The sequence below is a fragment of the Rhinolophus sinicus genome, linkage group LG03, assembly GCF_036562045.2.
Source record: "Rhinolophus sinicus isolate RSC01 linkage group LG03, ASM3656204v1, whole genome shotgun sequence".
Lineage (NCBI taxonomy): Eukaryota > Metazoa > Chordata > Mammalia > Chiroptera > Rhinolophidae > Rhinolophus > Rhinolophus sinicus.
The window spans coordinates 199,027,349-199,049,268 of record NC_133753.1 but is presented as its reverse complement, the minus strand read 5'-3'; the positions used below and the strand labels follow the sequence as shown (position 1 = coordinate 199,049,268).

The following is a 21,920-nucleotide window of genomic DNA, read 5'->3' as shown; positions in this document are numbered from 1 at the left end:
GAAATGCAAACTGAACCCCAGCATCCGTAACGTCACACAGTGACTGGGGACAGTGCCAGCCTAGAGGACAGCAGCCTCCACCCCCAGGCCACGCGCCTGGACTCAGTCACCCTGGAGACTGCATGGGCTCTCAGGGTCCACGTCCCTGAGTGTGTGTGTCCCTGTCATTACTGAGCAAATGCAATCTAGTTCTCTGCAGGGCGGCAGGCAACGACCCCCCAGCCCAGAGAAGCTGGCAGGTACTGGGACTCAGCAAGGCCGCCCGGGCTCGGGGCAAAGCAGACCCACCTTCCTGCCATGGCCTGGGAGCCTGGACCGTGGTGGTCAGCTGTGGACACGGGGTCAGAGCCCAGCAGCCCAAAAGGACCCCAAGTGCACTGTGTCCTCCCCTCTGTGGCTGCAACCTCCACGAGCCCCCCATGTCCACGCACACTCTCCCCTCCCCGAGTAACCAGCACATTCCTCCCCACACCTTCCTCCTCCAGCTCGGACATGGGGTTTCACCGCCGTCCCTCCCAGAATGGCTCCAGGGAGGAGCAGAGTGACCTGTGAGACTCAGGGCCAGATGCGTTCCCGAGGGCCAGTGGGCTGGGCTGGGCAAGCATCATCAGCCATCTCCCCTTCCTGCCACCAAGATAGAGGTGTGCCCAGCACTGGACAGGGACCTGCACCGAGGCATGGACGTGGGGGGACACGGTGTCCCCTGTAGCCACCAGGCACTTCCAGCAGAGCAGAGTGCCCTCTGGTGACCTACAGTGCGTCCCATCAGCCCCATCAGCCGGACCCCAGATCACCCCACACCCCTTTCCCAGTGGCTGGGTCCTGTCTGACGGGATTGAGCTGGAACAACAGGGTTTTTGGTTCCATGGTCCTAGCGGTTTAAGTGGTGACCCCTGGCCTCTGCCCTTTGCCCTCCCTGCTTTGCAGCCAGTATCAATGCTGGGAGCTGAAAGCCAGCAGCCTGGCAATGGAGGCCAGCGGGGTGCCCATGGGGCTCAAGAAAGCCCGAAGCTGTAAGTGCCCAGCTTCCTACAGCTTCTGGCTGATACAGAAACGCCTTCTGTGGTCACAACAGAGGAAGCATTGAGAGGACAAGAACCACCCACAGGCCACCGGCCACCACGGCCACAGCTGCTGCAGCACTCCCTCTGCAGTGGCGTCTTCTGGAAGAACTGACGAGCCTTCCCCAGGCGGCTCCTAGGAGAGTGCCGGGGTCCTCTGAGAAAGGACCTGGTGAGCTGAGGGGACAGGATGTGGGCGCTCCCCATGTGGGGTGGCCCCTGGTCCCTTCTACAAGCTGCACCTCAGGTCCTGGCCTGAGGGACAGTCGCTGCCTCTCATGGGGATGACCTGTTGCTTCCCAAGGTGTGAAGCTCCACTGAGCAAATTAAACCTTCCTCCTCTGCGCTCACACCCGTGCGCTCCCCGCCCGGCTCACACCCTCCTCTGCGCTCACACCCATGTGCTCCCCGCCCGGCTTCCCACCACTAACAAAGCCTGTTACTTAAGGCTAACGCTCCAGGTGGGGCAGCAGGGTCCCCAACTCACGCATCTGGGCTCCAACACAGGCGTAGGCCTGGCTTGACCCAACGCTGGGTTCCCCACACAGGTGACATCCATGTGCACCCAGCATCTGGCTGGACATCCCACTTGGGGAGGCAGGTGGGCCGCTTACACTCCATCCTCAAGGCTTCCCCACTGGGGCACAGCCCTCACTTCTGAAAGCATCAAAGACATCCTGTCCCCAGCACCTGTGACACTAGGTGTGAGCAGCCTCGTAGGTCAGAGGGGCCCACAGTGCAGCCTCAGGTTAAAGCCCACTGGGCACAACTGTGTCCCTCTACTCCCCCACTAACCAGGCACATCCCATGGGGCTCCCCCACCGTCTCCCACAGCACCCCACTGTTGGGGAAAGGGAGGCTCTCGTGGGAGACATGAGGCGACCTGGGGAACCGTGGGCGGGGTCAGGAAGGCTTCAGATGCACCTTCAGCCGGGACCACGGCCTCCGCTCACTAATCTCGCCATCAGGGCCCTCAGCCCCGCCATCTGCAGACCCAACCTCTGGCACATTTTTAAGTGTGACATTCGCACTGTCTAGAAAGCAAGGACAGTGCCAGGTGCTCAGCTACCAAAATGCACTGACACAAAGAAACGGCAAATCAAAAGTGGCTGGGAAGTCCCGGGAAGTAGTCACACACACATCAGCAAGCACATAAACACAGCACACGTCCATGCACACACACACACACACACAGAGCACACGTCCATGCATGCACACGCAGGCACACACAGCACACACACAAGCATGCAGATACACAGCACATACACATGCACACACAGACACACACAGCATACACACCAGTGTGCACACAGACACACGTGAATACACAAATGCAGATATAGACACACACACAAAACACACGCATGCACCCATAAACACATCCATATGTAGAACAGTCGCACAGATACATGTGAGTACACAGAACACATGTGCAGGCACACATGTGCACACAGCGAACACACCCACTTCCCATACACAAGTTAATACCCTTCTACAGGCACACACACTGTGCATGCACACGGATACACGCACACACACACACGCTCACACACAAGCATTCTGGGGACCACAGCTCCGAGAGCTTCTTCCCAAAAGAAGGATGTGTTTCCAGGACTTTCAGTCTGAAGAGCGACCCCCCAGAAATGGCGGGCCCCTGGGGAGCCCTACAGCCTGACACTCCCTGACTCTTACGGCTGCGGCTGCTCCTGGTCTGACCTCTCCGACCTCAGGGCCCGGCAGGCCTGAGAAGCCCCCGGGGGCAGCTCCCATTACCGCCACCGGCTCCCGTCTGGCTGTGGTCAAGACCCCTGGTCGGAGGTAAGAGGAAACCCAAGAACAACCTGGCGCTTCTCTCCTGATTTCAGCCACACTTGATCCCTCCCCAGTGACCAGCCTCTGAGCCTCTGAGAACCCAGGCCCGACCCGCAGGCGCCGTCACCAGACGGGGCTCCGGAGACAAGAGGTCATGGCCACCTCTGGGGTAGGACGGTCCCTAGACGGAAACTGAGGCACAAGGAAAACTCAGAATGGCCTTTGAGTCCCAAAGGGCCTTGCATTACCCTGGGGTGTACATGTACCCTCGAGCAGAGGGTGACAGACGTGGACACAAGGGGCTCCCCCACCGCTCGGACGGTGCCAGGCCTCGCCACTGTGCTAACCGAGGCGTGGCCTGTGTGAGGAGGTCAGGGCGGCGGCCTCACACAGCCAAATCGAAAGTGGTAAACAGGCCCAGGCGCCACTGGCTCTCCTCCCAACAGCCAGAGAGACCCCAGGCCTGTGAGTCACGCGGGCCCAGCAAGTGGGGACTGTGCTCGGAATGACCAGAACGCAGAAAACAAAGCTGCTGCCTGAACCACGGCTCCCACCCCCACACCCGTCCACACAGAATCAATCACACACTTCCACTCCGCCCCCAACTGTTTTCTCAGAAAGAAACCGCCCAAGAAGAGGAAGAGGAAGCGAGCAAGGAGCACCTCGCAGGCTCTGGGCCTTGCTCAGGGCCTCCCGAAGTGAGGGTGGCGGGGCCCACGCAGGTGCCCAGGCAAGACCCCGGCACCAGTAACCGCTCATGGCCCCCGACCCCAGCTGCCCCCCACCAGCCACAGGGAACCACAGGAGACCACCGAACGCTCACCGGGGCTCCTGGCAGGAGGTTCAAGGACCCACCCAGAGCCTCAGCCGTGGGTGCAGGAGCTGGGGGGCCTCATTCTCAGCTGGTCCTGCCGGCAGCCGCAGCCCCAGGCTTATCTGCATAGCAGCCCCGGGCTTATCTGCATAGAGCCTCTCTGTTCTAAAAAGGGAGTTCCCCTTTTTCATAAAAGAAAGGTATTAACCCTTTGTCCTCTGCTCTCTGCTGAACGGCACTGCCCCCCAATGTCCCCCAGAAGCAGCCCAGGCCCCCTGGGACCCGCCCACAGCCAGCCACCGGCCAGAGCCTGGGCGGTCCGGCTTCTACCGTGCGGGAGACCCAGCCCCCTACTCCTGGGTGCTGTCCCCGCCACTGTCACCAGGCCGCAGCCCCGCAGGCCCCTCAGGAGGGCTCACACGCCCCCAGGAGAAGGGTCTTCCCTGCCGAGGCGAGGCCCTGGCTGCCTGCAGACACAACACACCCGCCCCAGAGCAGCTGTCACTAGAAAATAACTCTATGGGACACCCTCATGCACACACTGAAGTGCAAAGTGCTGGGCCCGTGAGCCTGACACGGACGTCACACCCTGCCTCCCATCTCACGTGGAGATGATGACAGGAGAGCCGGGCGGCTGGCAGCACGAGTGGCCAACCAGCCCCCGGTGGGTGTAGCATGCCCTTCCCCGGGCCCACCTTCGGGTTTCACCCCAAGCCTGGCCACCACCCCAACTGCTGTGCCCCAGCTATGCAGCACGAGCGGTGTCTACAGCGGCCCTGAGGACAGTGGCCCTGGAAGGTGGCCTGGTCCAAGGTCAGCCACCCCAGTGCAGGAGCCCAGGCCCGAGGGTCATGTGGCAGGTCCCAGGGCTGTGGCCGCAGGCCCAGTGGGTAGAGACGCAGGCAGAGACTCCACTTCACGGCTGGGTCCTCCGAAGGCAGGGGACAAGACCAGCCCGCTACTGACCTGTAGGACCTGCCCTGGGCAGACACCTCTGGCCTGCTCCAGCTGCCCAGGCATGGTGTGTAGCCTCAGCCCTGACCAGCTCCAAGCCCACGAGGCACCTCACGCTGCTAAGCACCCCCTTTCCAATGTCCCCCCGAGAGCTGCACCATACTCCCCAGTGGTATAGGACAAGGCCGTGGACGATCTGCGGTCACTTACGTGAAGGAAACACCCTGAAATTCAGTCCCACCTGGACCACTAAAGGATGGACGGTGCCACGTGGCTCCCAGGCCCCTCCTGGGTCCCAGAGTAGGGCGAGAAAGGGGCTCCCGGCCTCCAACAGCACTGGGGACACTGAGGGGCAGAGGCCCCATCAAGGCGCTGGGAACAGCAGGAACGTCCACAGCCCAGCAGGCCCCGCAGAGCCGCCTGGCACAGGCAGGTGGGTCGCACGTACAGCAGCCCCCCCACATCAAGCCCCACTGGCCCACAGGGCCCACTCCTTCCCACTGACGGTGATGGGAACCGAGGAGCCGGCTCTGCCAGGGGCCCCCAGAACCCACACAGCAGGCGCTCCCCTGGCCGTCACGCCTGCCCCCTGCCCCCGCCTTCAGACCCTGACTCTGTGCCCAGGCGCCTCCGTCCAGGGCCAGGCTCCCCCAGGGGCCACAGCGTTTCACCCAACCCAGGGTCTGCCGGGGGCTGTGTTTCAGGGAGCTCCATCCTGGGGGGCTGCCTGCTCGTCCTTGTCACCATCGGACAGTCTATGCCTCCAGCCGGTGGGTCGGGCCCAGTACACAATACGAGGCACAGGCCCAAGAGCCCATGTCAGAGGAGGGGGCGACATGAGCAGAGGCCTGTCGGCGGGTCAGCTGCTTCCTATTCACGGCCACAGCCCCCCTCAGACACGGTAGCAGGTGGGCGGAGCAATCCCAGCCTCATGCCTCCTGATGGCAAGGACACAGCCAGGCCATCAGAACCAGTCAGGCCCTGAAGCTTGTGGCTTCCACATGGACGGGGCTGGGCTTCACATCGGGAGGCCCACCGCTGCCTCAACACTCTCCCTGCTGGCACCACTGGCCCCTCTGAGAGGCCTCCCTCAACCACAGGCATTCATGGAGTCCATTTCCCCATCACACCACTGACCACGTGCCAGTTCCTACAGCCGCCGTGCCCCAGGAGGGGGGCTGAGACCCTTCTGCTCACTGGTGCCCCCAGGACCACCATGGACCGGTGGGGTGAAGCCCACACCCTTCACAGGACAGAAGGCAGCTGCTGTAACCGGCACCCAGCAGCCCCAGAGCTGCCTGACCACTGGGGGCTGCTGTCAGACTGGACCCACTCGGAGCCGTCCCTCACGTCCCAAGAGCAGCAGCTGCCACTACTGGTGTCCACAGCTCAGGCACCCACCCCAGCACAGCATGGGGATCGGGAGGTCTGGGGAACCTTCTGGAAAAAAAGACTCAGAACTGGATCTAGGAGGCAACGGGCCCCCACACTTACTACAGGGAACACATTTCAGAACAAGGCGCAGACTGTCACCCCCGCCTGCACACCCCACAGTGGGGACAGCACCCCCAGCCGTGACTGGATGGGGTCCACTGGGGGGCTGAAGTTAAGAACAGACGCCCCCACACCACGTGATCCAATGCTGGTGACCAAGCCCCTCTACCAGCCACTGCGTGTGCACACACACAGACACACACATGCACACGTGCACACTCGGGCTCGGCAGCAGGACTTAACCAGGTTCTCACTTGATTTCTAAGCCAAGCGACTGTTGCCTGACACAGTCTGGGACCCCAGCGAGCACGTGGAGGAGGCGTGAACACAGTTGTGCCCCCAACTCCATTCCGCGAGTATCAAACTATTTTTTCTTCCTTGGCCTTTCAAAATGGAATTCAGTACAAAACACGTTTGGTACCCCCCACCCCTAATACGAAACACCCTAAAGGGCATCCGTGGGCCCAGGCCACCTGCAGTCACCCCAGGAGCCAGGCGGGTCACGGGCTCTGCCGACGGGACAGACGCACGGCCTGTCCTTCCTGTGGCAGAGGGACGCATCCCTCCTTCCTGAAACCCAGTGACGGATGTGGCTCTGTGCCCTTGCCCAGCTGGACAGAACCAGAAAGCTCTGGCCACCCCACTCTTCACCTGCTCCCTGAAGCCCCACGTCCTCACCCCGGGGTTTGTGCTGTCGCCATCCCAGTGGCAGCAGCCTCACATGGCAGAAAACCTGCTCAAGCCCTGGGGCCACAGCCTCAGCGTGCTCACCACGGCCCACTCCCAGGGGCTGGCCTGCCATGTCCCCTGACGGGACAAAGGCGAGTCTCCCCAGCACTGCCTGGGTCAGCGTGTGGGGGGGCTGCGGTGCCCTTCCCAGAGGGTGGAGAAGACCAGAGTGACCAACAGGACCTGAGCAGCAGAGCAGGACATCACAGAAAAGGACCCAAAAAGCAGAACGGGAACCAAAGGAGTAGGAAGCAGAGTCAGAGCCACAGGGCCCGTCTCAGGCTCCAGGTCTCGGACAGGGCAAGAGGCCCACTCGGGCTGACGCCGAGCCACAGAAGCTGCGGGTGGAACCCCTCTGGGGGACACACAGGACCCACCCACCGGCCTGGGGAGGGGGTACCAAGAGGGGGTCAGACTGGGCTCCCCGAAGTCGGTTAAAAACCCATCATGCCCAGAGCTCAGGAAGAAGCACCCTCATGCTTGCCACCTCCCCTGTATGTATTTCCACCAAGAAACAAAGTATCAAGAACACGATACAGAAAAACCTATCCTTTCCACTCCCATCACAATAACATGCAGAACACATGTCCCTTTATGCAGGGGACCAGGGTGTGGTGCCCGTCCTCAGGGAGGGGACCGGCCCCCAGGAAAGATGAACCCCAGTCATTCCAGAACACGAGGCCCCACCTTGCCGGAGGGGAGGGCCAGCGAATGTGCCCACAGCAGAAGCTAACACTGGCCTTGGCCTCCACTTCCTGCGCCAGCCCTCCCTGCCCCCAGTGGTTTTCACTCACTAAGGGAGCAGCTCCTCCAAGGGGGCCCAGGCCTCCCTGCAGCAGCACTGGGGTTCAGGGCTGCCGTCTTCCTGGGGCAAACGCACCAGGCACAGGCCTGCCATCCAGGAGATCCAGGGTAAAGCAGTAGGACTAATTCAAGGTCAAAGCTCAGCTTCTGCCATCTGCCACCCACCACCCTGCCGCTGGCCGTGGCGCCATGGGGTGGAGCAGGCCCGCTCCTTCCATCTCCAGGTGCCACAGGCTCCTTCCATCTCCAGGTGCCACAGGCTCCTTCCATCTCCAGGTGCCACAGGCTCCTTCCATCTCCAGGTGCCACAGGCTCCTTCCATCTCCAGGTGCCACAGGCTCCTTCCATCTCCAGGTGCCACAGGCTCCTTCCATCTCCAGGTGCCACAGGCTCCTTCCATCTCCAGGTGCCACAGGCTCCTTCCATCTCCAGGTGCCACAGGCTCCTTCCATCTCCAGGTGCCACAGGCTCCTTCCATCTCCAGGTGCCACAGGCTCCTTCCATCTCCAGGTGCCACAGGCTCCTTCCATCTCCAGGTGCCACAGGCTCATGGGGCCTCCAGGTGCCACAGGCTCCTTCTGGCTCCAGGTGCCACAGGCTCCTTCCATCTCCAGGTGCCACAGGCTCGTGGGGCCGCCAGGTGCCACAGGCTCCTTATGGCTCCAGGTGCCACAAGCTCCTTACAGTTCCAGGTGCCACAGGGTCGTGGGGCCTCCAGGTGTCACAGTCTCCTTCTGGCTCCAGGTGCCACAGGCTCCTTCCGGCTCCAGGTGTCACAGGCTCCTTCTGGCTCCAGGTGCCACAGGCTCCTTCCGGCTCCAGGTGCCACAAGCTCCATCTCCAGGGGCCACAGGCTCGTGGGGCCTCCAGGTGCCACAGGCTCCTTCCATCTCCAGGTGCCACAAGCTCCTTCCGGCTCCAGGTGCCACAGGGTCATGGGGCCTCCAGGTGTCACAGGCTCCTTCCAGCTCCAGGTATCACAGGCTCGTGGGGCCTTCAAGCTTCCAGACCAGACAGACCAGAATCTGGCCTGACTAAGGTCTGTATCAGCTGGGCCTAGGGAGGTGAGCGCCCCCATCTCACCTCCCACCCACCCCCGGGACGCACTCTGTGCACATGCCACCCTCACCCCTCACTCCTCACTCCTCGCCCTGAGGTCCTATACCTATTTCCACAACAACCCAGGGGTTTCCAGGTACAGGGTCTCCCCAAAGTTGCTCTACCCCACTGAGAGGCCACCCAGAAAACCAGGTGCTTCCCTGGGGGGGTCAAGGGTCAGCCACAGGGTCAGAAGGCCCGGCAGGAAGCCCCAGCGATCCTGTGATGCTGGCGGGGCAGCCTGGCCACGGGCCTGGGACCACAGAGTGCAGACCCCGCACAACACGGACCCTCTGGAAGGGGTTCTGGCCCGGCTGTTCCCAGCTCCTGCAGGACCCTTCCCAACAAGCAGGGCGTGTGTTGGTTTCCCCAGGCTGCCCACTCATCGTGCTGGTGACAGGGCCATCACATGGCATCACTGAGTGCAGACTGGTCTGACAGCTTATGTTAAACTCAGAGCCCAGCCACAGACCCTGACAGACAAGGGCCCTGGGACATGCAGCACGAGGACCTCCTTCCTCTTTCTGAGGAAACACGAAGACAGAGCACAAAACGTCAAAGTCCCGGTTAGCTCTGTGCCAGCTCAGCCGAGTGTCACAGTTCAGCTCAGACAGAAGGTTTGTGAACAAGAGCACAAAGCCCACACTCCTGGAGCTCCTGCGTCTGAGATCATCCAGGCAGATGTGACTCCTGTCCAGCCCTCAGCAGGGACGGGGCTCAGAAAGCAAACGCGCCCAGGGAGGGTGGGCTGAGGGCTCGAGAGCAGCTGGGCGAGACGCCCAGCCTTTCTGGCAGCTGTAGTCCCAGCTCGTGGTCCCAGGGCACCACATGAGAGCATGACAGCACAAGGGACAAGCAGGAGGAAAATGATGCCCCACTTCAAAACAAGCCACAAACTTTGGGAAGAAAGCGAACATGGCACCAGCAGATAGGGAGCCAGACACCCAGTAGGGCAGCTGAAAGCTCCTGTGGGAACAGGAGGGCTGCGGAGCCCATCTGACACAGCTCACCCAGAAAGACCACAGGACCCACTCACGCGTGACGCTCAGGTCCAGGGGGCTGTGGTGAGAGGAAGACTGAGCCTGACACACTGTTTTCACGCCCCAACCAGAGCAGCCGTGACCAGCCCCACTCCCAAATGCAGAGCTGGGTGGGACCCTGATGACTGACGAGGCAAAAGCCCATCAGGGGAGCACCTTCAGCAGGTTCCTAAAGGTGCCCCCAGGAGGGGCCCGACATGTCCTGCCAAGGAGTGGGCACACAAGACCTGTCCGCTCCACTCACCTGGCCGTCTTCCCGTAAGTGGCTGCAGCTGGCAGCCCCCTCCCACGGCTACACTGTGCGACCCAGGGCAGGGGGGTGGGCAGCTGCAGGCACCAGACTGGGTCCTCACCTCCCCAGTTTCTAGAGGGGAGCTGAGAGCAGAGATGAAACTGCTCGCTGAGTAAACCATCCATCAGCTGCAGGAAGCTGGGCCTGGAGGAACAGGCCTGGGGGAGGGAGCCCCCACAAGAGAAAGTGAAAGTGCCACAGACCTCGGGACACCAGAACAAAGAGGACCGGGGGGACCCTCCCCGAGCACTGCTAGTAGGGGCTGGGGTGGCCCCCTCCCCCAGCCCCACCAGGGACGTGTCCTCCTGCCAATGACCAGAAAGTGGGCTACTTCGGGCCCCTGCGCACACAACTGGGATCAGCAGGGGCTGATCTGACCCGCGACCCTTTGCCCCGCCGCCAGGGGGGAGCAAAGGCCAGAGGAAGAGCAAGGCGCCTGGGGGCAAACCAACCCCCCGGGTTCTCAGAGGCCCCTTCCTCGTTTCCATAGCTACCCCGTGGCGTCTCCCACACCTCCCCCCTGCCCCACTCAGGGTGCCAGAATAAGGTGCTTCCTGGATCCCGGGGGGCGGGCCATGGGGGAGAAGCCGAGGGGAGTCTCCAGCCCTAGGAGCGCTGGGCACGGACCCTTCGCCCGCCGCCCACGCGACTAAGCTTGGTGTGGGCTCTGCAGGCAGGACGGGGACGGGGCTGGCGTGAGGGAGCCGCAGGAAGAGGCAGAGTGAGAGGAACTGATGGGAGAGCCCCGGGAGGGGGGGAAAGCGGACCCACACCCCTCCCTGGGATCCCCGTCCCGCCCGGACCGCCCCAGCCCCGCGCAGCCCGGCTCCGCCTTTGTCCCGCGGGCAGGTGCGGCCACGCTCACCCGGGCTGGAGCAGTCGGGCTCGCGGCCCTCGGGGGGGCCCGGCGCCTCGGTTATCTCCGCCGCCTCGTCCTGGTCGCCGTCAGCCCGCGCCTCCACGGGCACCACGGTGAAGTTGGTGGGCATGCTTCTCCGGCCACTGCGCGCCGGGCCACACCGCGCTCCAGACGCGCTGCGCTCCGCCCGCTCCCGCCGACGCGCCGCGGGACTTGGGCGCAGAGGCGGGGTCCGCGCGGCCCGCCCCGAGCCCGCCCTCCGGCCCCGGCCTCGCCCCGCCCCCGGCCAACCACGTGACTTCACCTGCGGTCCCCGCGGCCCCTGGAAAAGTTTGAGCCGGGCAGGACAGGGCGGGGCGGGGCGCCTCCGCGGATGTCCCACCCCCAGCCTGTGCCGGGGGACCGCCCGAGCCCCCCGCCCGCCCAGTGTCGCCGTCCCCTAGCGGGTGACTCCCCGTTCCTGTGCCACCTCCCCCTGCCCGCCGCGGAGCAGTCCCCCCACACAGTCTGGCCCCCAGGCGAAACAAAACAGGGTCCCCCACCAGACTGAGCTGGGTTCAGGTCCCCTCTCCTCCTTGCCTGGCTGGAGGCTCACCCATCCCTGGGATGGGATTTATTGCAGAAGGGAGCCATGGTTTGGAGGGGGGAACTGCTCGGGGGCTCGGTCCACAAGGGACTTAACCTGATACACAGAAATCACCAGGACCCCAGGCCCATCGCTGCCTGCTCAGGTGAGTGGCTCCGGGAGCCCGCCCTTCCCCCACGCCACCAGTCAAGTCTGGGGAAGCCACTGGGAGGGGAAGTTTGCAGACCAGGGCAGGGAAGTCCGCCAGGAGAGGAAGGCAGCGGAACAGCCCTGCAGCCTGGGATCTTACAGCCAATGACACAGGAAAACGGGCCAACAACCCAACGTCCATCAAAAGGAAATTAGTCGGAAAAGTTAGGGCATCTAGGTGCAATGAGACACCCCAAACTGTTGTACACCCACAACACAAAATACAGGTCGGAGGTGAGGGCACTGGCAGTCAGGACAGACTAAAACAACACTCAGAATGGTCGGACAGTGTTTGAAAAGCGGGTATAGTCCTGCAGGCCCAAAGGGCTCCCAAAAGATGCCAGACTCTCTCTGGGCTGTGGGGGCTCTGCCTTTTCCTGGTATTGTGTTCTTATAATAACCAAACAACGTAACAAATTCAGAAAAGCCACTTGCAATGAAAGACAAAGGAGAGAAGAAGGTGGGTGGCCAGGTTCCCACCCTCTGCCCCAGGCTCAGGCCCCAGGCGGAAGCCGGAGGCCTGTGGTCACCAGGCCGGACAGGTCCAGGCAGCCCACGGGGAGTCGCAGCCCTTAGCCTGGAAGGGCCTGGCCCTGGCTGGGTGCGGCTGAGGGGGGGCCTGGCACCCCTCCTGGGGTACGGGCCAATCTCCAACACAAAGGGGAGAAGATGCAGGTTGCTGCTGGGACCCTGAAGGCATGGTGGGAGCGTGAGGGGGCAGGAAGACGGGGAGAGGGGACGGAAAAAGGAGGGGGGCCTGGAGTAATTTTTTTAGAACAAAAAGTGTGACCTGCCCTTCCTGGCAGGGTGGGGCGTGAGGGCCACAGGGACAGAAGCCCCGAGGGGAGTGGGCCTGTCTTCCACTGCCCTATGGGACCAGAATTCTCCTGCATGTCTGGGCGGGAAGAATTCTGGGAGAGAACCGCCCAGGCCCATGGTGGTCTCTGAGGACCCCACCTCTGCCTGACTGTGCAGTGGCTCAGAAAGCAGCTGTTGCAGGCAGGGCCAGCAGAGTCCCCGCCCTGCCAGAGTAGACAGACACAGGGGGCTCCAATCTGACCCAGCCTTGGCCGCTCCACCCCAGGCTCCCCCTGTGACCCGGATTCCAGGCCCCTCCTGCTCAGAAGCCCTGCAGTTGGCCCCTGGGGACACATCTCCCTCACTGAGGGGCAGGGCAGGACAGGCATGCGCCCTGAGGACCTAACTGGTTCTGGGGTTCAGCAAAACAATGTCCTGGATTCTGAAAAACGTCATTGTCACCTGAGAATACTCAAAAACAACCCAGAGACTCCAGGTGGAAGGGACCCAGGAGACCCACAGGGCAGGAAGGGGAGGGCAGTGTGGGGCCAGGTCGCCAGCAGGGGAGAGTCCTCAAACTATCCCCCACTTTTCTGTAGATTTGAAAATGTTCAAAATAAAATCATTTCATGACTGGGTAAAATCTCCTTGTTTCATGACACATGGACGTACTGAAAACATTAGTGGCCACGACCTTCAATGCCCCTGGTGAGTTCTGACATCCTGCTGCCAGCTGGCCCTGCTCTGCTTGTCTGTCCCCAGCTCAGAACGTCCTGGGTGCCAGGTGGCTGGATGTCTCAGGCCACCAACGCAGCCCTTCGCCTCCAGGATTGGGGTGTTCACAGGCAGAGAGCAGAGCCCCAAAGAGGAAAGCACTGAAGTCCCTTCAAAACAGGAGGGTGAGGGTCCCCTCCAACAGAGCTCTCAGACCTTACTGGGCTTTATTTTGTACTTGAGAAAGGTGAGGATTGTTAAAAGAACACAGAAGTTAGAATGGGACTCAGCGCTCGAGGGGGTCTGCAATCCTTTCAAGGATGAGATCCCGTCTTAGGGTCATACCCTGTGGGGGTCCTGGTGGCCGCTGTGGGTCTCCAGCTTCTCATTTCCTGAGACTCTGGTGGAATGGGCACAGCCTGCCTTCCCTCTGCTGTCCTCCGCTGATGCTGTGGGAATCCTGCACCCACAAGCTGGCCTGGCTGCTGAGGGCTCACGAATCAGGACAAACCTCAGGCTTAGAGAGGGGCGGGCACAGAGGTGGCAGCCAGCCATCGTAAAGTGTGACCAGGCCCAAATGCCGTTGTGTCCTCTAGCCCTTGTTCTGGCCCCACAAGTAACTTCTTTTCAAGTAAATCTTGGACAAACATTTGCTGTGAGCTCTGGGAAAGGCCGTGTCGGAATCCAGGCTTCAGAGTTGGAGGGGTGAGCCTAGGGCTATCACAGGGTCCCTGCAGCTGGCAGTCCCCTCTGAGGCACAGGCAGCCTGGGCCCTGGTGGAGTGGGTGGGGGGTGCCCACAACAGAGAAGGGGTTCCTGCCAGCACTCCACCACAAGGACCCAGAGCCCCTCCATGCTGACGCTGTGAGACAGGAAGACCCCACACTGAGAACCCTTCTGTGAGTCAGAGCTTCACAGACACCTTTCTAAACACTGAGAGAAAGAAAGTGGACCAGCTGAGTGGGAAGAGCGCAGACCAGACCCAGCCAAAGTCTGGGATTCTTGCGGCAGCCGTGTGTCCTGAACCAACTGCAGTGACACGGGACTGTTGGAAGGACAGTCACTGTGAGCAGACAACCCGCCCTGATAACTCAAACATGAGGCCGAATCCAGCAGCTCCGGGGTGGCAGGGGTCTGGGGCCACCCCACAGGGAAACTGCACGAAACCCACGAGGGAGAAAACCCTGGCCCAGGGTCTGACTGGAAAGGGCTTGTCAAGTCTGCCCCTGTGGTCTTGAAAATGCGGGAGACGCAAGAATTTCTCAGAACAAACTGAGCGAAACTCCGAGAACAGCGACAGTTTCTGGGGTCTCTGCCCGAGGCGGGGGTGGGGGGGTGGGGGAGGCAGGGGGGCTGGCCAAGCCTCTGGCCTGGCTGAAGGGAAAGGCAGAGCAAGAAGGACAGTGGCCCCTCCTCACACCCTGGGCCCACAGCCTCCAGGGACCACAGCACCGAGCAGGATTGTTTAATTTGAAAGAAGATAAGAGGCCTGCACAGCTGTCAGTGATAAGCACACCAGCCCTCCCCTCTGGGGGAATGTTCCAGTGACTGTGGGGTGGGGGAAGCAGCGTTTTAAAACTGGTCCAGTAAGGAGGGCCACCTGTGAAAATTCCATGTGTGGAACACAAATCGTTCCTGTCAGCAAAAGGCAGCACGTGCCGCAGGCTGAAGGCACTTTCCAGAAGCTCTAAGTCTGCCTCTGGTAGCCCCGCCGTACAGTTCCCAGGGGGACGGGGAACCATTGCAACGCCACCAGCAGTGTTTTAAAGCAGGCACCTGGAAATCTGAGGGCAAGACCAGACCCACTTTGCTGCCACCTTCTCCCCATATGCCACTTCTGGGGGCCACAGCCAGAGCAAGGACACCCAGAGCCATCGCCCCTCAGCCAGCACCCAGCACAGGTGGGGGACCCTGCTGTCTCCCGCCACCCTCATGGTACCCCCCAGAGTTCCCAAGGGCCGTCAGCTCCCAGGAAAGTCGGGGAGCAAGCCACATCTCTGCCCTAGCCACAGTATGACTCTGTCCACTCCTGTCCTGGTACAGATGCTACACTGCCGTCTCACCTATGGCAAGGGTGAGGTCTGGTGGGTCTGTGGCCTGGTTTTAGCCCCTCCCAGAGATGCTGGTTCCTGGGGCAGGTGGTGTCAGGACAGCAGGGCTCCTTGACGCGTACCTGGCCCACACTGCCATCCCTCCGCCATCCCTGCGCCAGGCCCCGCCCAGGCTCCCACCCACACACGCCAGCCGAGGCCCAAGATGGCAAATGGCGTGGGTAGGGCAGGCCTCACCTCGTCCGGAAGGCTGCGTTTCAAGGTGAGGCCAGGAACACACCCCGTTCCTTTGGATTTCCCCCAGAGAGCTCCAGGCAACAGGCCAGCCCTGTGCCGGGCAGGGTGGGGACAGGAGCATTCAGCTTTGGGCTCTGGTTCATAACTCTGACCTCCCTCAGGTCCCCTGCTCCCCTCTGCTGCTCCATCGCTCTCCAAATCCAGTCCACACCGGTCTAAGGCACACAGGTGATTCCCAGCCATTCAGTCCCTCTAAGGCCATCAGATGCGAGGCTCGCAGGCTCCAATGCAAGTTACTGGTGTCAACTTGAGACCTTTCTGCTGGCTGGGTCTCTTGTTTCACCCTTCAGAGTGCCATGGATCCCACCTGGGGTTGAGGCGAGACCAGCTCACCTGGCAGGCTCACAGGACACCCCTGGAAGGCTCACAGGACACCCCTGGAAGCCATCGGGGGAGGGCCCAAGCTTTCAGGAGTGCAGCCTGCAGTCAGAGATGGCAAAACACAGATTTACACTAAAATCGATGGTTGCAGAATTCCTTCGTGGCCTCAAAACGCACTCTTCATGAAAGAGAAACCGACAAAGTGGTCAACCTTAACGCCAGATATTTCTCTGTTCCTCCAAAACCACCGTTAAGACTGGGAAAGCGGACCCTCATGCGTCAAGATAGCTGCCAGCGGGGCTGGCCGGTGGCTCAGGCGGTTAGAGCTCCATGCTCCTAACTCCAAAGGCTGCCGGTTCGATTCCCACATGGGCTAGTGAGCTCTCAACCACAAGGTTGCCAGTTCAATTCCTCGAGTCCCGCAAGGGATGGTGGGCAGCGCCTCCTGCAACTAAAATTGAACACGGCACCTTGATCTGAGCTGCCGCTGAGCTCCCGGATGGCTCAGTTGGTTGGAGCGCATCGTCTCAACCACAAGGTTGCCGGTTCGACTCCCACAAGGGATGGTGGGCTGTGCCCCCTGCAACTAGAAACGGCAACTGGACCTGGAGCTGAGCTGCGCCCTCCACAACTAAGACTGAAAGGACAATCTGACTTGGTAAAAAAGTCCTGAGGTACACACTGTTCCCCAATAAAGTCCTGTTCCCCTTCCCCAATAAAATTAAAAAACAAACAAAAACAAACTGCTTTAAAAAAAAGAAGAGAGAGGACACAAATTACCAATATAATGAATGGAAGAGGGGACATGACAACAGATCCTACAAACATTAAAAGAATAAGGTAATATCACATTAAAAAAAAAAAAAAAAAGATAGCTGCCAGCCACGCGGCCGGCCGGGCTGTCAGGATGGCCTACAGATCAAGCAGGACGAGCCAGACCTGGAAGGAAGGGATGAAGATGGCAACAGATGCCCCACAGAGGAGCCAGGGCCACGAGTGCGGCCAGGCTGTGGAGCGAGCGGCCTCCCCACACCCCCCGTGTACCCCACACACCCAGTGTGCAAACCGTGCAGCCACTTTGGAACTGCTCAGCAGTAACCTGGGAAACTGCACACCCGTCTCTGTCGTGACCTGGCAGTGACTCCCAACAGAAACGTACAGGCACCGAAGACGCATACAAGGACAGTCACAGCAGCACCTGTGTGTCAGCCGGGCGGAGCAGCCCACATGCCCACCATGCCCACCAGAGGCGCGAGGCAGGCAGGCAGGCGTGTGTCCAGTGGACTTGCACGTGCACTGAGCTCAGGCCGCACACACCACGCTCCATCTCACAGATGTGGTGAGAGAGGCCGTGCGAGCCTGTCTCCCTGGAGCTCAAGGGTGGGCCAGACCGATGTGTGGGCACACGGCAGGATGCAAATCTGGGGGGGCGGGCCCTGCTGCTACCTGTTTGGGGGCTACACCGCACGGAACTCACTGGGTGTGGGCTTGTGTGCTCCACCGGGGGTCGCCACTCCTCACAGGGGCAGGAAAGGGTGACTCAGAGCCTCTGGGCTATGGGGTGGGCGCAGGCTGACCTCACAGCATGGACACAGCTCATCCCACGTCTGAAAGGAAAGTGGCGCCTGAGAGCAACCCCAGTGTGTGCTTCTGCCGCTCCCCAAATTACCTCCCAGCCCCAGAGCTCCTATTTTCCTGGCAGCGGGAGACCTGGGCCATTTCTATCACAGCCTTCTGTCAACAAGGAAAGGATAAGCCAGCAAATATTTGTTAAATCACAAAGCCGTCTAGGCAGAAAAGAACTCTGTCAGGCCTGCAGTCCCCAACAGACGCTGGGGGGCGGAGGCCTGGGGTGTGCGCGTGGGTGCTGGCGTCAGGCCCCAGACCACGGTGTGCGGGCCTGTGCTGGCCATCTCCACGCGTCCTCTCCAGTGCCTCCTGCCTTGCTGGGCAGCGTGCAGGCTACTTCCAAGTCCCATGTGCTGATGTCCCCACTGGCCGTGAGCCTCTCCGGGGAGCTGTCCCTGACACTCGCCGTGGCAGGCTCCACCCTGAGTGTGCGTGTAGCCTCAATTAATCACGGAGCGAGAAGAGACAAGATCTTAGTGCCATAACGATGCTCATCCCGTGGGCCACAGAGGCTCAGTCACTTGCCAGACGTCACACAGCCAGAGAGGGTGAGGCTGGGACCAAGAAAGGCGCTTCAAGTACAGCCGTGTCCCCAGTCCCATGGGTGGTGTGGAGGGGCCAGGATGGAGCCAAGCCTTTCCTGGGAGGCAAGCCCACCGCCCATCCAGACCTTGTCCAGGACCTGCGGGGTGAGCCCTGGACGCACACCCACAGCCACCTCAGGAGTCCATGCAGGCTGTCCTAGCGGAGGGTAGCAGTCTGCACCCCGGTCCTATCATCCTGAAGCCAGTGGACCGTGGTGTCCCCTCCAAGCGTCGGAATCTCAGCCCACGAGGTCAGTGGGGTTGAAGGCACCTCCTTGGGGGTTGTCTCTGCCTTCTGCTGCCACCCCGTCACTGTATGTGGGCCATGGCCCTGGGGTCACTGCTGCGGCAGGTCCCGGTGTCATGTGGCCCCCCCATGTGTCTCAACACCACCCTCAGGAACTTGTCAAAAACTATTTACCCATTTTGACTTTTCTTTCCCTCTTTAAAACAAAATAATTTTGTTTGTGGTAAAATATCCAGGACGTAAAATTGAGTGTGCAGCCCGGTGCAGGAAGCGCACGTGCGTGTGTCACAGTAATGAGACAGGAGACGGCCTGACGGAGCCTGACACCTTGGTAGCAACAGGCAAACCGGAATGTCAGCCGGAGTCAGAGCCCTGGGTCCCAAGAAACGGACGTCAAAACCACCGGTGCCAGATTTTATAAAAACCTGGCCTAGCGCTGGTCAGGGAGCCCACCCAACACCTCCACTTGTCTGCTCAAATAAACCCCTAAAAACTTTAACGTGCCTGTTTACCTTTTAACCTCCTCCTACTCCTCCAGACCTTTCCATCTTCCCAAACCAGACCTCTGTCCACATTAGACCCTCACTGCCTACCCCTCCCCCGGTCCCTGGCACCACCGTCCACTTCCTATGTCTGTGAGTCTGACACCTCCAGGGACCTCGGGTGATGGGGTCACAGCATTCGTCCTCTGACTGGCTCATTTCACCTCCATCTCCATCCACACTGCAGCAGGTGTCAGAACCCTTCCTCTCTAAAGCTGAGTCACATTCCACCATCTGGATGGACCACACTGTGCTTGTCCATTCATCTGTCCATGGACACTTGGGTTGCTTCCACCTTTTGGACACTGAATCATTTTGCTTTGCTAAATAATCTCCCCCTGTGTAGAGCGACGTGGAACAATTTGTCACCATTTTTGTAAAGAATCTCATGCACAGCACAACCCCTCTGGGAGGAGCCAGGACGTGTGTCAGTGGGGCCTGGGGTTGGGCAGAGGGGAACGAGACAAATTCCCACCGGACTCTCCTCTGTACCTTTCCCATCTCATAGCCTGTGCCAGCACCACTAGGACAAAAATACTTCACAATCCTTTAAATTAGGCAGCTGTGCCCGGAGATAAACAGGCTACACCGCAGCGCCCAGGGGGATGATTTCTATCCTATTATTACCCACAGCCAGATAAGGGGGCCAACGGCCTGTCCCAAGGTCACCCCAGCGGGTCCTGACAAACTGCCGAGGACGGAGGCCCAGGGAGAGGACGGGCCAGTGACGGGCTTGGGGCTGAGCTGGGCTGCGGGCTGCGGTCCTGTGCAAGTGTCCGAGGGACACGTGAGCCGCAGACCTAGAGGTGTGCGGGGGCCAAGGCTCACAGACGCAGCTGCAGTCGGTTCTGCCGAACCCTTTGCAGACTGGCAGAGCCAGCCCTCACGTTTACACTTCACGTGCTGCTTCACCATTGAACCAAAAGCCACCTCTTTTTCTTGACTTTCTTCTATTCCATTAAGAAGGGAGAGAAGGGAACGTTTGATTAACACCTTCTGAGTTAGATAACAATCTCTGTGTTTAATTACCTCGTGCAAACAAACCTTAAATATCTGGCTTGAATCACACGAGAGCAGACAGATTCATGTGCTATTAAGACTCACTGCTATCTATAAAAACTACCTTTTTTGTGTAAACACTACTTTCTCAGGGCAATGATTTAAAAATACATTCTAAAAATAAGCTTTGATTGCCAGGAAAGTCTACTGAGGTCACACAGGCCTCACAACTTACATTCCCATGTAAGAAACGTCCAAGCCTATAGAGAAATTTGTAAGAGTTTACTTGAGCCAAACTGATGACATTGCTGGGAGCGAGATCTCAGACACTCCAGAGAATGGCAGTTTGCAGTTTCTTCTATGCATCTGGGCTTGAGGAGGGGACGTGAGCAAGAGGACACGGAGGTGAGGAAGCAAGGTGGGATGGATTACAGGAGATTCTGTGCTCTCTTGAGAGTGGACACACTTATTTCAAAGGTGTGGGCTCCTAGATGCACAGAAACATGGGCAGGGCTACTATGGCCAAGATGAGCCTTTTACCGAAGAAGTTCTAGTCCCCGGCGTGACCTCTCACCCACCTGGCCAGTGAGGGGTTTATGACCAACCACCTGTGAGGTTACTGTCCATAAAACTCCTTTTTTTGTTCACAACTCCAAACCCACACAGTCCATTGTCCCCAGTGCAACAGACAGATCCTCCCAGAGATGAACAGCCCAAAAGCACGTAATACAAAGGCACCACCGAGCGCAGAGCACAGGAACAAAAGCAGACCGGCTGAGACTGTCTGACTGCTACACTCCACGGAGAAAAGGGAAGCACATTTAAAAACCCAAAGCAGGAAGATGTGCACCCTCGGCTTGGGGCCCGGACAAGTGCCTCTGGGAGGCGATCACAGAAAAGACGGCGGGACAGTCTCTTCAAAGCGCACACAGAGAAAACCAGCGCCAGCGTGGATTCCCACACCAGCAACACAACAGTTAAAATAGGAGGCACAATGAAAGCATTTCCAGACAGACAACACGGGAGGGAACCCTCCCCGAGCTGAAGGCGATGGTCTCCAACAGAAGCACAGAAACGCAGGGAAACAGTAAGGAAAAGCATGCAGGTAATGGCACCACCTGGGCAGGGCAGATGCTGTGATGCATGTGGACATTAAGTGTGCAGTGTCACATACAGACGCGCCACGACGGTGGCCCAGGAGTGGGGCCAGGCTGTGATTCTTGTGCGCGTGGGAGTGGTGGCAATGCTCATTCCTATAGACCCGATGAGGCAGGCCACATGGCAGGAACAGCAGCGTGTGTCACTAGCTGAACAGAATATTGGAACACGTTTAATAGCAGAGAAGGCGTGAACAGGAGGTCTGGACTCACAGCTGCATGGCCACCCTGCAGGTTATCACTTCTGGCTGCTGGGCTTAATGACAGCAGAACCCGACGGAACCAGGAGACACAGACACTTAGACTCCAATAGCGAGAGACTTTAAGACATCTCTCTCAGGGTGCGACCGGTTGGCTCAGTTGGTTACGATAAAGTTCATAACACCAAGATTCCCACATGGGTCAGCGAGCTGCGCCCTCCACAACTAGATTGAAAACAACGACTTGATTTGGAGCTGATGGGTCCTAGAAAAACACACTGTTCCCCAATATTCCCCAATGTAAAAAAAAAAAAAAGATACCTCTGTCAGTCATGGACAGAACACATTTTAAAAACTCAGCAGAGATAAAGGTCTGAACCACAGGTGTGACCTGACAGTTCGGCGGCCACACACCTAACAACCACACAACTCATATACATACTGTCCAAATGCACATGAAACATTTAGCAAAACAGACCATATTCTGGACCGTAAGACAAATCTCAGCCAATTTCAAAGAATGCAATAACAGTAGGATCTCTGACCACAGAGGCACAAAGCAGGAAATTAACCGCGGGGAGATAACTGGAAACTCCCCCGGGCGCTGGGAAGTTAAGCAACACATTTCAAGGAACCAATGAGCTAAAGG

General features: G+C 59.6%; 1 protein-coding gene across 6 annotated transcripts in view; it reads right to left on the bottom strand.

The window, feature by feature from the left end:
- Positions 1–21,920, bottom strand: part of SLC12A7 (solute carrier family 12 member 7) — an 80,326-nt gene that overhangs the window by 38,611 nt on the left and 19,795 nt on the right. For 2 of the 6 annotated variants that reach the window (XM_074329132.1, XM_074329133.1), the window contains exon 1: positions 10,964–11,180. The exons of 2 other annotated variants lie outside the window; for them this stretch is intronic. In XM_074329132.1, coding sequence (XP_074185233.1) covers positions 10,964–11,087 — 124 coding nt within the window. In that variant the 5' untranslated portion in view covers positions 11,088–11,180. Of the gene's footprint in view, positions 1–3,696; positions 3,835–10,963; positions 11,181–21,920 lie in introns of those variants that run through there. 2 more of the 6 variants (XM_074329137.1, XM_074329138.1) reach the window with 2 other exon arrangements.